Source organism: Cyprinodon tularosa, unplaced genomic scaffold (genome assembly GCF_016077235.1).
Source record: "Cyprinodon tularosa strain WSP-4 unplaced genomic scaffold, ASM1607723v1 ctg45, whole genome shotgun sequence".
NCBI classification, from domain to species: Eukaryota; Metazoa; Chordata; class Actinopteri; order Cyprinodontiformes; family Cyprinodontidae; genus Cyprinodon; species Cyprinodon tularosa.
The window spans coordinates 2,317,838-2,333,696 of NW_024039174.1; the positions used below are offsets into that span (position 1 = coordinate 2,317,838).

Sequence of the window (15,859 nt, forward strand, 5' to 3'; positions counted from 1 at the left end):
AAAATGTCTTGTAAAACTTCTTTGGAGATTGATAGTAATCAAAGGCAGATTCTGTTAGATTAAAACATTTTTGATAGTTTAATAAACATAGTTTTATTGCTAATCTGAAATACAGGTTGTTTCCTAGCATTTATTCTTGATTCAGTTAGATGAAAGTGTCACATGGACACAAAAATATGCCACAGTTCAAACATTTCTGTAAACCCATTTGCTTTTTGACCTTTGCTCAACAAAATGGCTTAATTGGATTAAAATTCATTATTATTCAGACACAGCCTCAGGTAAATGAGATGTGGGTTACAGTCTGAGGGGGGGGGGGGGGGGGGGGGGGGGGGGGGGGGGGCGTAACCCAAGTATTAGATTAAACCCTCTGTGTCCTGCTGTGGGAAGCAGACTCAAGCCAGCATGCTGCAGCCATTCAAGTCAATGTGTATTTGCTGAGCAGATATGTTATTGATATGTATAGGCCGCATAATGGTGTGAATTGAATTAGCAAAACAATAACTATGTTATTCAGAGGGAGAACGTTTTCCTACTGCCAAGGACTGCCAGGAGGATGTAAGTGAGAGTTTTTATTTTAAACATGAGAACTGCAGACCCTATGAGACATCCTCACAAAACTGTTAGAGCAAAAAACCAACTCAATTCTATGATCAGTAGCTTTCCTTGGATATGTGGTTCTCTGGCTCTCTAGGGGTAAAAGCCATTGATGTTAATAACAGAAAAAAACTGGGGGTAGTGAGAACAAGTCAGCGTTTCAGCAGATGCAGATTGAAGTATAAAGAAGTTTGTTATTGTCTTGGTCAGTGTCAAGCATCATTTTCAAGCTCACTATACAGGTGCTGGTCATAAAATTAGAATATCATGAAAAAGTAGATTGATTTCAGTAATTCCATTTAAAAAGTGAAACTTGTATATTATATTCATACATTACATACAAACTCATATATTTCAGATGTTTATTTTGTTTAATTTTGATGATTACAAATGACAACAAATGAAAATCTCAAATTCATCATATCAGAAAATTAGAATATTGTGAAAAGGTTCAAAATTGATGGCCCCTGGTGCCACACTCTAATCAGCTAATTAACTCAAACCACCTGCAAAAGCCTTTAAATGGTCTTTCAGTCTAGTTCTATAGGCTACACAATCATGGGGAAGACTGCTGACTTGACAGTTGTCCAAAAGACGACCATCGACACCTTGCACAAGGAGGGCAAGACACAAAAGGTCATCGCTAAAGAGGCTGGCTGTTCACAGAGCTCAGTGTCCAAGCACATTAATAGAGAGGCGAAGGGAAGGAAAAGATGTGGTCGAAAAAAGTGTACAAGCAAGAGAGATAACCGCACCCTGGAGAGGATTGTGAAACAAAACCCCTTCAAAAATGTGGGGGAGATTCACAAAGAGTGGACTGCAGCTGGAGTGAGTGCTTCAAGAACCACCACACACAGACGTATGAAAGACATGGGTTTCTGCTGTCGCATTCCTTGTGTCAAGCCACTCTTGAACCACAGACAGCGTCAGAAGCGTCTTGCCTGGGCTAAAGAGAAACAGGACTGGACTGCTGGTGAGTGGTCCAAAGTCATGTTCTCTGATGAAAGTAAATTTTGCATTTCCTTTGGAAATCAAGGTCCCAGAGTCTGGAGGAAAAGAAGAGAGGCACTTCATCCACATTGCTTGAAGTCCAGTGTAAAGTTTCCACAGTCAGTGATGGTTTGGGGTGCCATGTCATCTGCTGGTGTTGGTCCATTGTGTTTTCTGAGGTCCAGGGTCAACGCAGCCACATACCAGGAAGTTTTAGAGCACTTCATGCTTCCTGCAGCTGACCAACTTTTTGGAGATGCAGATTTCATTTTCCAACAGGACTTGGCACCTGCACACAGTGCCAAAGCTACCAGTACCTGGTTGAAGGACCATGGTATCCCTGTTCTTAATTGGCCAGCAAACTCTCCTGACCTTAACCCCATAGAAAATCTATGGGGTATTGTGAAGAAGAAGATGCAATACACCAGACCCAACAATTCAGAAGAGCTAAAAGCCACTATTAGAGCAACCTGGGCTATCATAACACCTGAGCAGTGCCACAGACTGATCGACTCCATGCCACGCCGCATTGCTGCAGTAATACAGGCCAAAGGAGGCCCAACTAAATACTGAGTGCTGTACATGCTCATACTTTTCATGTTCATACTTTTCAGTTGGCCAACATTTCTATAAATCCTTTGTTTTTATTGGTCTTCAGTAATATTCTAATTTTCTGATATGATGAATTTGAGATTTTCATTTGTTGTCATTTGTAATCATCAAAATTAAACAAAATAAACATCTGAAATATATGAGTTTGTATGTAATGTATGAATATAATATACAAGTTTCACTTTTTAAATGGAATTACTGAAATCAATCTACTTTTTCATGATATTCTAATTTTATGACCAGCACCTGTAGTCCCCCTCTCTTTTCCTCTCTCACTGGTCCAGAAGGTGGCTCTCCCTGCCTCCTCAGAGCAATTAAGTCGCCGGTATAATGAAAGGAAACACAGACAATGGCCTGTCAAAATAAAAGATAGAAAATGATATGACACTAAAACTACTCTCTGGGAAGCTCAAAAAGATTTAAGCAAGGAAATGATTGACTTTTGTCCGAATATGGGAACCAAGGATTTGAGCAGAATTATATGTGTGGATATTTAATTTTTATATTAGGTTTGCAACTAAGAACTGTCTACAATAAGGCCCATCCATCCATCCATCCATCCATCCATCCATCCATCCATCCATCCATCCATCCATCCATCCATCCATCCATCCATCCATCCATCCATCTTCTGCTTATATGGGATCAGACCCGCAGATCATGTGGTCAGATTATATCGAAATAAAAACTGCTATCATACCATGCAGGTCGCCATATCATAGTTTGCAGAATGATGTTTGCCGGGAACATAGTCAGAGTTGACAGGAATATGGATGGAGCTAAATATGCACAAGATTGCACAAAGAACACTGGTAAAAAAGAAAAAAAAATGGTTAGACTTGGGCAGATTATTACCAATCAGCAGGAGAGAATCCCTAAACAGACTAAACTAAAGTAATTTCCCAAACCTATCTTTGGTTAAAAAGAAATAATGTAATAATTATAGATCTACAAAGCTTAACTAGTTAAATCAGAACATAAGTTATTCTGTTGATGAATCATATATTTTATCTGAAATTCCGTATTTATGGTTGTTAAAAAAAAAAAAAAAAAAAAAAAAAAAAACAAAAAAACAGTCTGATAAAAGCAGACTCTGTGTTTTATTTTGAAGGGCGGGATCGGAAGTCCATCTGAAACCATGTCTGGTGTGACAGTGAAACCCCCAGTCAGTGTGTGAGTCTGTGAGTGTGCGTTCCGCTGTCCGCACACCGTTCGTCTCCTCAGTGTAGATCGGCTCACCATGGCGGAAGGACGCAGAGAACAACCGCCTCATCCTCCTCTCTGCTTACCACCGGCCAGCAAGCGACCCTGCTTACGCCCCGCACCCCGGGGTCCCGGACCGGGGCCCGGCCATGGCAGTGGCTCCCCCGGCTCCCGGTATCGCTCCCCGGAGTCCCTGCTGGACTGCGCCGCTAAAGCGGTAGCGGAGAAGTGGGCCTTCGAAAGAGTGGAGGAGCGCTTCGAGCGGATTCCGGAGCCCGTCCAGCGGCGTATCGTGTACTGGTCTTTCCCCCGCAACGAAAAGGAGATATGCATGTACTCTTCGTTTCAGTGCAGAGTGGCCGGAGAGGAGGGTCCGTCTGCGGCTGCCTCTGGAACTGGGGGTACGGGGTCCGGAGCTGCTAGCGCCGGGGGCGGTGGAGGATCAACCGCCGGCGCAGCGGCTGCTGTCGGGGCAGCCGGAGTAGTGGGGACGGGAGACGGACTGCCTTTTCGCAGAGGAATCAGACTCCTGGAAACTGGCTGCGTGGAAAACGTTTTACAAGTCGGTGAGTAGAGAAAGCTTTAGGTATTTAATTCGGCACAGAAAGCGAGGGCTGTTTCCGAGTTCCTGCTTTCCCCCCGCAACTGGATCTGCTCTGGGGATGATTGATGGAAGTTTTTCCGCTGTCGCAGAAAGTATGCGAAGCGTCCACTTTCAACTCCTTTCGAACCACGCGTGTTTCTCCTGCTGCTTTTCGTTTAGCAGACCTAAAGTAAAACATCTGTTCTTGAAGTTTGGAGCTTATTTTCGCAGTAGCGAAGGTCGTTAGCATAGCCGACCAGCTGCTGTTTAAAAATTAAAGGGGCTTCCTTTCAGCTGCCTTCTCTAGTTCCTTTAAAGTTTTTATCCTGTTTTGCCTTCGCGTTAAAGGGGTCGCCTTTCCCAGCAGCGGAAGGGTGTCTCCCTTTTTCTTTTTTCCCTTTTTTTCTCTCTTCCTCTTTGGGGCTCCTTAGCCGCCCGGAGCTGACCGGAGCCCCGACAAGGAGGAGGGCTGACAGCCGCGGATACGAAAGCAGCCGACGTTAGGGCGTCGGGGCTTTATTTTATTTTTCTGCCTCACAAATTACTTTTTCTCAACTCAACTCCGGTTCAGAGTGGCTTAGGAAGAAAACAAAGGCGGTTATTGGGTCCCCTTATTATGATTAATCCCACGTTAATCCGTAAAAATCCCCCGCTGATTTTTTTTCTTCTTCTTTTGTAGGGGGGGTGATTGTTTTTGTTTATTTACTGGACAAAGAACGCTCGGTTACCCGCATATATATATATTAAAAAAGCAATATTGGGTGATGTTTAATTTTATTTTTATTTAGAATTTCAGTTAATCGCGTTCTTGCAACATTTCTCTGCAACACAAAGGCTTTCCAGTTGAAATGATCAATAAGCGTCTCGCATTTCCAGCGCTGCAGAGAGGCTGCTTTCAAACAAAGGGCCATTCCGCGAAGCTCCAGCTCCTTCCTCCCCCCCTCATCATCATCATCACCATCAGGCTCAGCAACAAACACAAACTGAAACCCAGGCATCAGGGAAATCGGTGGAATGAAACCGACGGATAGTCTAAAACAGACTTTATATGGTTACCAGGAGGATTTTTTTTCTCTCCCCCTCCTCTTCTCTCTGGCCATATGGTGAGAGAGCCACTGGAGCTTTTCTGGGGGTTTCATGTTGCTCTGAGCAGGGGGGGCAAAGAGTTAAAACTGTGCCTACTGCTTCTTCCACAAATGCTGCATCTAATTGCATCTTATAGATGCTCATTGATTTCATCCCCAAAGAAAACAAAAAAACAAGCAGGGATTTTAAAGTATTTACTCAAGGTTTGCTTGGACTGTAGTTACTGCAGTTTGGTTCTGCTAGTTACTGCAAGTTGGATCCTCTTGAGTATTGTGCAAAGGGAAGCAAAGCTAAGATTGCCCATAGTAATTGCTTACATAACCACTTCCTGTGCCTAAGCCAGGTGAGGCAGCTCTGATGAGTTTACATTTTTAAAACGTCCACACAGAGAGAAGCATCTGTTTCTGACAGAAATTATATCAGCAGGTTTTTATTTGTGTTTTAATATTGTACCCAAATTATATCCCACCCAATATGATTTTTTTTGTTGTTATTTTAGTTGTTTCTAGGGCTGAATCAATTAATCGATTATTTAATTAATGTAAACTAATTTAGTAATTGATTAATCGTTAATTGGAGTGTAGACTGTAAATTATGCCTTAAACTGACAGAGCGACCCACTTAGAGCAGCAAATATACAAACATTGTAAAAAATATATATAAATATTTTGCATTCAAGATTAAGAAAAAGCCAATATGCTCTATCCAGAACTCCTCAGGTGGAAAAGTTGTTGTTTCATCTGGTTTAATTTGGTAAAAATCTTCTTATAACAAACCTTTGCATATCAATTATTAACCAATTCATCAAAAATATAATCAACAGATCGATTTGCAAAATAGTCGTCATTGCAGCCCTAGTTTCTATAATTACGGTGTCTATGTGATATCCTGAGGACAATGTCGGTGGGAATGGTTTAGACGAAGTGGAATAATTGTTTTTATCATAAAATTGGCTCCATGAAAGTTTTCTATGAAACTCAGATGCTAGTTTTCCCCTCTGCTACACACTGCCAGTCAGCTTGCTGAAACAAACACCATAGGGTTTTGCTTAACGTGTGAAACTGCTGGTTTCAAACACAGACATCACTCTTGCTGATGCAAAATTCTTTTATATCTCCCATCAAATGCAGATCTACAATAGATCTATATTTAGATGCAGGCTGCAAGCTAGCTACTTGAAAACATAGCCTGACAAGCTAACGGGATGTATTTAAATCTTTTAATATGGAGCACACAGGAAAAAAATTTGAAAAATTTTTGCAAAATAAAAAGTAAAAGAAAAAAATAGATGTTGTGTATATAGATGTTTTTTTTTTTACCGCTATAGTGGAAATAATGATTTAAGACAAAATTTTTTCTTTGATGCAGTAAAACTGTAGCTAATTTTGCAGGTTCATTTCTAGACCACAGCTCAAAGTTTTGACTTTTGTAGTCTGGGGCAAGTTAGACCAAGTTAGCAAGAAAAAATAACATTAAAGCAAGTTAGAAACAATATATTATTTTCCTCGGCTTACGAGTTGTTGGATCAGAACTATAGACTGTGCAACATAACGTGGTGATTTGCTACTTAGTGAAACAGAGAAAGTATTGTTGAAGGTTTTCACGCTGTTTTATTATTGCCCTCATCTTAAAGTCTTACCACTAGGAAATTAGACAACCTAGAGAGATACACTCTCCACTGATTAACAGTTTTCATGGCTCCAAATCTGAATTTTAAGGCTGATCCAGCTGACAAACCATTAAGTCCAAATGCAGTGGAACAATAAAGCTGTCAGACCAGTTGGTAGGTCATTTGACCTCTTTGAGATCCAACAGTTTTTTTTCATTTTGCCCTCAGTTTTTTAAATATGAAACAGGTGGAGCCGGGGGAGCAGCCCTTCATTCATACCCTCATTCCTACCTGCTCTAACAACTGATGGTTGAATATAGTTTTATGTATTTTACTCAGATTAAGGAAATATGATGTGACTTGGTGTTAGTTTGATCTCCGGTTTGTTTGTCATGTCTCACACGATTCAATCCAGCAAAAACGAAGATCTGAGCTATAATAAATTAGTAAATGAGAATCCAGTGTCATAGATAAAATATGTCTATCATTAAGCAAATTATAAGTCAAATATTTTAGCATTTTTATAAACTCCTTTATTTTTCTTTTAAAACAGAAAACCCGTCTCTTTGTTGTAACAGGTGGAAACAAACCATTAGAGCATCGCTAGTTTTTTAGCTTACTCTGTTCTTTGTGATCAAACTGGCTGCATGTTGAACCTAAAAGTTTGCATCTTATTGTTGACATAACTCAACTTTATAGCTAAACATCTTAATATGTTCATGGAAAGTTTTTTTTATTTTTTTTTAAAGTTTCGATTAATTTTGACTGAAAAATGACCGGGATCTCCCACAGGAGTAGAAATGTGGGAACGGCAGACCTGATGAGCCTACAGGGTTGTCTGCCATGACTTCTGAGCTGTTTTCTGTTTCTCCTCTCAGCTATCTCAAACAGAGCTGCAGCTCCAGTTCCTGCAAACCCATGCTGATCTTTCCATTTGCCTTTTTGCTCAGTTTCTCAGAAATGGTGAGCCTGCGGCCCGATTCAGGGTCTGTTTTGATTCCTTTTTATTTTCTTCAGGTTTCAGCACTAAAAACAAACCCCTGAGATGATAGATAGCACCTTGGCTATTGACTGTAAAGTCTGCACCTTAGCCGCGATGAGTAATAATGAAACGATAAAGAGTCGTCTGAAAGTCTTTATCATTAAAGGCGGCTTTGTATGCGTCATTTTTAAAGAAATTAGTTGACTAGCATGTTTCTTATAGCTGCCCTCCGCCCTCGCTGCATTCCGGGCAAAGGTCTCTGTACGTCGGCCTCTTTTAACAGTGATACAGACGGATTGGGGGGGGCGTAAGCCCATCAACAACTCATTGGCCCATGTGTTTTTAATAATCCCCTCCTACCCCCAAGTCATAATTAGAATAATCAAAGCAAAGCGTGATTTTTCTTTTTTTTTTTCTGTGACGCACACACACACCAGCCCACTTTACAGGAGCCCTTATAAAGTCCTCAGAGAGCAGGAGGATGGGAAGCTGGGATGAAGGGGGGGGGGGTCCTTAGCTTTGAGTCAAGCGTTGGGATTATTGGGTCATGCTTTGTTACCCAGCTGTAGAAAACCCCTTGTCCGCAGACAGAGGGGGGAGGTCAGGGGGGTCGCGGGGTGTACACGTACGCGTTTCTCGCCGAGACGCTGGAACTGATCCGTCTGTCTGACTGTTAACGCTTTAGCAAAGTAAGTGAAGAGGTTTTCAATACCTAGACTAACTTTGCTTTGAAGTCTCGGAGATGCAAAGTGCGGGAGGAAAGGCCTGCAAAGCTGTTTAACGCCAAATGATTATTATTAATAAATATAAGTCTGTGTGTTTGGTAGTTTAAAGAAGTGTTCAGAGGCTGGCCTTATCTGCTAATGTTTGCTCAGATGTAATTTCCTGGCAGGATGGCCTCGGGGTTCCTCATCGCGGTATTATGGCTTCCCATCCTCTGGTGTTTGAAAACCCTTCAGTTTTTTGAAAGTGTCTTGTGATGAGACCCAGACCGAAGGCGGGGGAGGCAGGCAGCTCTGCATTGGTTGCCTCATTTCCAACCGTTCTTCCTCTCTGGAGTCTCCACTACTGAATCCACCACCTCTGCTTACATTTGATCCCAGCTTCTTCCCAAATATATATGTATGTTTTTTTTTTGTTTTTTTTTGCATCCTTAGATGCTTGTTTCACCTAAGATCACATGGATCAGAAGCCACCGTCAACCTTTTTTGTTATAAAAGTTATAAAAGTCCATTTTTTTGTTATAAAAGTCCATTGGTTAGATCAGACGATGTTTTTTTATTGGAACTATTAGTAACTTGACAAGGTTTATGAAGGGTTAAGATTTTATTTTTCCAGGCTTTGCTTTCAGGCCTTTTTACATTTAGTCCTTATTTTAGTCAAAAAGTAAATGCTTTCTGATTTTAGTTTGTTTTGTAGCTTTTTTTTAATCATATCTCCAGCTGTAAGAATGCTATAAATTGTTGCTGGGGTTAGATATTGTCTCCAGAGTCTAAAGGTAAGATGAGTATGTGACTTTCAAATAAGTTTAAGATCTTAAAACTTTTGGATCACTGCTTACCTTAACAGGCATTTGTTTTCTCACAAAACAGCTGTACTATACTTCCTGAGGTAGTACGCTGATTTAAAGTAATCTGCTTTAACTGAATCACTAAAACTTCAAACTGCTGTTTTGTTGCTTGTATTTTAAGAATAAAAAAGCAGAACATACTTATAAAGCAGTCTAACTAATGTATAACATGAGTTTATTTTTTATTTTTTCACATCAAAATAACTGAAAATGGGTAAGCTTTTTTTCTTTTAAGCCAATAGAACAGAGAAATGGGTTTTCTCTACCAGAGCTGCAACAACATGAAGAAGATATTCTGTTTCCTGAAGCCTTTTGACTGGAAGCTATTGCAGTTTTTTTTAATGCATTTTTCAGGTTCAACTTTCTTCTTGTATGGTGTGAAGGAATATGTTTTGTACTGCAGTGGGAGAAACCTATAAAGGAGTTTGGTCCTTTAGATCTTGTAAAGAATGAAAGGTCCTTGCAGAAACAGAGTTCCTGCTGGGGAGGTTGCTAAAGAGAACATGTTTAAAGTTAGTCTTCACTCTCTTCTTTGGTGCTCCAGGCATTTCTTTCTCCTTATTATATAGCATCTTTGCTTAAGTAACCAACTCCTATTTTTCTTTGTTTTTTCATATTTCGATGTGGTGCTCATGCAACATATCATGTTAACCCAATTAGACGTTAGATGAGCCGCCTGCAGCTACGAAGCAAAGCAGCAATGATGTTGCATTTTATTCAGAAAGAAAATACTCTGACCATTGAGAATCTTCCTGAACCTCCCTATGGCCGCTCCACCCCTGGCTTCAAAGGTTGCACTCTCTGTCTGCTGGAGGGAGCATATGTCTTCACATGACTCTGAGTGAGTCCTGGTTGGTGACTCAACCACCTAGTTAGTACCTTAAAGACATTTGTAGATCAGCTTGCCTTCTTCCAAGACGCTATGAAAGATAAATGAGTGATTTGTCTAGAGATGGGGGGGTAGTGGCAGCCGAGTGATTGGGACTGTTTGCTAAATGCGGAGGGTAAATCTCATGGTAAGGTTAATATGCAGTGATTAATAAAAGCTGATGATTCTTATCCCCATTATTTTGTTTATGGAAACAAGAATTTGGTTTTACAGAAATAAAAAATAAACGTGGAGAAAGAAAACTGTAGAAGTCGGCCATCAAAACAACTGATTCTATGTCATGTTTTACGAAAGCCAAAAAAAGGTGACACAGTACAGATTTCTTTGAAGTCAGAGGTTGTGTCTTAACAATGAGCTGCACAGATTGCTCATGTTTTAGATTAAATCTTGAACCAGAGCAGATCAAATGCACCGATTTCTTTCATTCTTACAACTCTGCATAATGTGTAAAACATTTTAAAGTGAAGACTTTTTTCCAACCTGTGTTACAGTATTAGTGGCCATAAAAAGATGTAGTTTAACATGGAATTGTCAGGATGCAGCATTGATTCCTCCCTGATTGTGTCTAACTTAACGAGAGCGCTAGCTTTTAAAGCTAGTTACTTACAATTAAACCAAAATGGAAGTTTTCTTATTTCTGCCAAAAAGAAAAAGAATTTCTTTGGATGTTCTTTTTAAGTTGATATAGAAATTTAAAGCATAAGAAATGTTAAAAAAAAAAAATTAGCTGAAAGCAAAAGGCTGAAATTGTGTTTTCTGGGATCAATGCTTTCTCCAAGCTTCTATATATCATTTATATAGAAGCTTTTATGATTCAAATCCTCACTGGTTCATCAACATCAAGAAGGGAAACATTTCTTTTGGAGGTGATTGTGCCTCGATACAAAGCAGTAAAGCACAGCTCGAGGTATTTTGGTCTAATATGTCTGCGGTGCCCACATCTTACCCACTTAGCACTCAGCCACACTCTAACGGTCAGCTGCTCACCAGCTCGCAGAACGGCGAACAGATATTTAATCAGCGTAATTAATTCCACGCTGGCCAAGCTCAGAAACAGGCAATCGGTGAAACAAATCATCCCTGCATTCTTATTAGCTCTCCGAGGGCCGTGTGAGAGATGAGGCCATTAGGAAGACGCACTGATTTTTAGGCTCATCAAAGGCGGCCACACCTGCACGCACACAAGAGTAAGACAATTACCTTATTATGTGAAATCATTAATCAGAGAGTTTTGTTTATCGACCAAACCCGCTGATTTTCAATTTTTACTGCCAATAGTTGAGCGATAGATTCCTCCTGATTCTAAAATTCAGTTTTGACATAACCTTGGGTTGTATGAATATTCCCAGTGACAAATAATAATAATGATTGAACTTTATTGATCTCACATTGGATTATTTACCCCTGCATTTGACCCATCCCCTTGGGGAGCAGTGGGCTGCCATCGTGGGGCGCCCGGGGAGCAGTGTGGGGTTAAGGGTCTTGCTCAGAGACCCAGAGAGGCAGTCTGTGGAAGTGGGGCTCAAACCCAGAACCTCAGGATTATAAGCTCTATAACCACCAGGCCGCCAATCGCCCACATCAGTTCTATCAGTACATGTGGCTGATGCGGACGCCGACTCTTTTGAGGGCTAGATATTCATTGTAGATATCGGATTCTTCCAGAAGTGGAGCCCATTAGACCCGACAAGATTTACACATCTTTTTAGATTTTCAGATGAATAAAAAGGGCAGCTCACATCAGGGGATAGCAGTTAGGAAAATGAAGTGAATGGAATAACGGGTTTTAGAGCCATGAAGTTTACACGTTACACACTGTGATTTAATCGGTTCCTCTTCTGGCGCTGTATGATTCAGGCTTTCTTTCCTCTGCCGTTCTTGCTTTTCCATTTGATGTGCTTTCAGCCAAAACCTGACCTCAGGTGTTTCAACCACAGTTGCAGTCTCAACAAAGCCTTGTTTGCAGCAGCAAGTCAAAATGCCATTCCCCTGCTGGTACAGTTTGTTCAGCTCTGTGCTTTAACATCTTCTCCCGCAAAGTGTGTATGAAAGCTAAACCCAGAGCAAACAGACAGTTTTACTGGCTCCTTTTATTTTTTCTTCAGCCTGCCTGTCGTCTGTGGTTGTTTGGATGTTTAATTATCAGCTAAGATCAGCCGTGTCCTTTTTCTTTTAGCTCTTGAAGCTGACAGCCTCCTGCGTCCGGTTATTGAGCTGCTCCACACCTGTCTTTTATTAGCTTTCTGAGTGCCTGTGTGTGTTTACTGTTGTCTTCTGCCCCATCCACATCCCGGAGACAGGCTGAACTGGAAAGAAAACACGAAGGTGCTAAGACTGCACAATTATGTGTTTAGTTGGCTAAATGAATGGAAGAATAAAGAGAAATTACCAAACAACGAGAAGATGTGCTATGCAGATTGCACCTAAAGCTAATGTTAAAACTTAATTTTTATAATAAAATGTCATTGTTTATAGTTTTAGATAAAGGTCCACACTATGGCAATAGGCGGACCTTTAGTTTACCTTTATTGCTGACAATAAATATTAAAGAAGAGCTAGCTGTTTTGTTTAGGTTTTACCAACACAAGTTGTTCTTATAGTATTTTTTTATAGTATAGCATACCCTTTCCTAACGGAAATGTCTTTTTTTTTTTTCTCCTTGGCTAAACTCTATTACATCTATTTTTCCAACATTCTATTGGAAAAAATCTAAATTGGCCTTTTAAAAAAATTATCAATACAGTTTAAATCATAGCTGTATAGAGCTGGACACACCTTAAGGGTAATTCTGGTACGTTTACAGAAATGTTCATTAATGTAGACTGTCCCTGTCAAATAAGCTAATAAAAAATAAACATATTTTCCGCTGTAGGACACTGATGGATGGCCCTCTGTGCAGTAAAGACATCCAAGTTCAGCAGGGTCTCTGGCTAATACCTGCTGTATTGACTGCGATAGCGGCTGTTATGGGACCTTTTCTCTGTGGTTTGGTTCTTATTTCCAAATACCTGAGTAAGATGCAGAAGGCAGAGATGGATTTCTTGTTTGATAGTGTTTTGCTAGGGATTTCAGATGCATATTTTCAACCCATTTTTTTAAATATACTGAGACAAATGATCAATGAGTCCTTCCAAAACGAGAGTATAAATGTAACTGGGTTTGTCCAGTTGTGTTGGAAGGATTAAAACAAAACATTTCTAGAAATCTTTGGGAATTTTAGAAAATGTTCAAGTTAAAAACCTTACCTTTCGATTTCTTGGACTAAAGTGGAAATTTAGACAACAAATGTTAGGTTTGTAATTTGCTAATTTCTCTGGGATATTTGCAAATTAAGCAATGATACCAATCCTCAAGCAAACCTACCTGATATCATTTTAACGTTTGCCACTTTGTGTAGTTTTTGGGCTCAAATGTGTTACCTCAGAAGTCCATAGAAATAAATACTGCATGTAGTTTTCAAAAGGTTTTGGTCATGCTAAAAAAAATGATTCAAATTTCCATTCAGTTTTCCCATTTCCTGATAATTCTCATTGAAACTTTCCAATTGCATATTTCTGCAATATTTCAACCCTGCTGTTTTATCAGGTGCTCCTTTAGAAATATTTTACCAAGGTCTGCATTTTTCAGGACTTAGCAGAACACAACTGCAGCTTTCTAAGCTCCATGTTGGAGTAGCTAACCCAGAAACTAGCTGATCTTAAATGATTTGGGCCAGAAATCTGGCGTGAAACATTCCCAGTTGAAAACCCATCAATGCAGTGAATTAAGTACACATTTTATCCTTCCTAATAATATAGCCACTAGAATTTAAAACCAGTTCAACTTTTTTCTAAGTTATATTGAAAAGAAACTGTTAAAGTATTTGAGTTTTACATTTGGTGAAAACCTTTTATCTTGGATGTCTCTCTAAAAACTGAGCCATACTTTAATGTTAAAACCTCTAATTCTGTAGCCGCGTATCAGCAGGATGCTTTAAAACCTACTCGTTTCTTTTATGTCTGCATAGCTTTAGCCACACTTTGTGTTGAACTATCCTGGATGGTTCTTGATCTCTATGCTAATGCTTTCCGTCTTTCCTCTGAATGCTGTATATTCGGTGCTTTAATGTGTTGCCCAGCTTGCGTTCGAATGGACACTCACAGATCATGGATTTCAAGCCCAGATAGTCATCACTCCTTTGTTCACTGACCGTAGTAATACACACAAAGTTGTGTATTGCAGGTGGTGTGTGTATTGTGTTCTTTTCTAATCTCAGCAGCACCGATACGCCTTCACAACAGCAGAGCTATTACTGTCAGCAAAACCAATGAGGAGCCCCATGTGTAAAAACTGCATTATATCTGGATTTGAAAATGGTTCTATTCCTTTCTGCAGTTTGAGCTCAGAAAATAACAGAAAACCTCACTATTCCTGTATATTCTTTTAAGAAACTAGTTTGTATGTCTGTGCATACTGATTGTTAAAAAAAATTTTTATAATAGTGCTTGCATTTGAGGTTGCTGCATTTAAGTGCGGAAAAAAAGAGTGAGAGATCGCCAACAGTGACCTCTTAAAATGATGCAAATTTTTAGGTGACAAAGGTTTTTCTGTTTCTAGCGCTATTCGCCCCTCTTCACCTCCGCCATCCTCTCCCCAAATGTGTGAATAAGGTTTAAAAGGAAGCACTTAGTGCTAAAAGTATGAATAATCATATCAATTGGAGACCAAGTTGCCTATTATAGTGATTCAGACTGTCAGTGTGCATTAGCAAATGGGCCTGCTAGTCCTGTGTGGCTGAATAATTCAAAGTCCCTCTTTGTGTGGCGCTGAAATGTGACCAGTGCATACTTTTCCTTTTTCCCACCATCCAACGTCCTTAAACGTCTCAGCCATTCCCATTTTCCTTCACGAAAGTGGTCATTATGACTTAGTCAATTGCTATAGGCACACATTGAACAGCAGCTAATGTTCTGTTGTACGCTGAAGTATTGCTGTTCTTTCTGGTAAATGTGCAGCATTGTTCTTAAGGTCACTTTTTGAACTGTTTTTGGAAGCTTTTTATTGGAAGAAACTGGTTTGATTTTCACATTTATCAGTTCTGCTGTCGAGCATTTATTCAGTGTCTTTGCGGCTACATTATGGAAATGTTTTAGGCAAGTGGTTAAAAACAAAGACCCCTTTGGCTTACTCTTATTTGATCATTGCTGCACTTTATGGAATGGAAATGTTAATTTACTGTCTGGAAAGCTGTATTAAATGAAATTTCGTTTTATGTACACTCTGCATACAAAATGACAATAAAAGTTGTCTAAGTCTTATAGCTCCAATATTAGGGGTGTAAATCACATCCATCATGGCGATTCGATTCAGTATCGATTTCCTGAACCAACGATTCGATTATTTTCGATACTCAAGAATACACCACGATTCGATTCGATTCGATTAATCGGTTATTTTTTTTATTATTATTTTTTTTTTTTTTTACACCTTACAGGCTAAACAAAGTTTCAAGTTTGAAATAAATCAATGAAAGCTGTAATATCATTATGCATTTTCTTTAGAAACAACAGCAAATAACAGAAGTAGAAAAGTTGCATCAAAAAATACTGCAAAAATACTGCACAATATCAGTGTAATAAGTTCAATGCAATACCTCGGCTCCAGAGAAACTGTCCAACATATTTTTTTAGAATGTAATAAATATACTCAGGAAAGAGAGATGTTGCGTAGAGAGTTAGACAGGAATAAAAATAAACTAG

General features: G+C 39.6%; 1 protein-coding gene across 4 annotated transcripts in view; it reads left to right on the forward strand.

Annotated features, from left to right (window-relative positions):
* Window positions 1-3,394: 3,394 nt before the first annotated feature.
* zswim5 (zinc finger, SWIM-type containing 5) overlaps window positions 3,395-15,859 on the forward strand; it is a 65,641-nt gene continuing 53,176 nt past the window's right edge. For 2 of the 4 annotated variants that reach the window (XM_038300529.1, XM_038300530.1), the window contains exon 1: window positions 3,395-3,968. In XM_038300529.1, coding sequence (XP_038156457.1) covers window positions 3,440-3,968 — 529 coding nt within the window. In that variant the 5' untranslated portion in view covers window positions 3,395-3,439. The remainder of the gene's footprint in view (window positions 3,969-15,859) is intronic. The other 2 variants (XM_038300531.1, XM_038300532.1) reach the window with 1 other exon arrangement.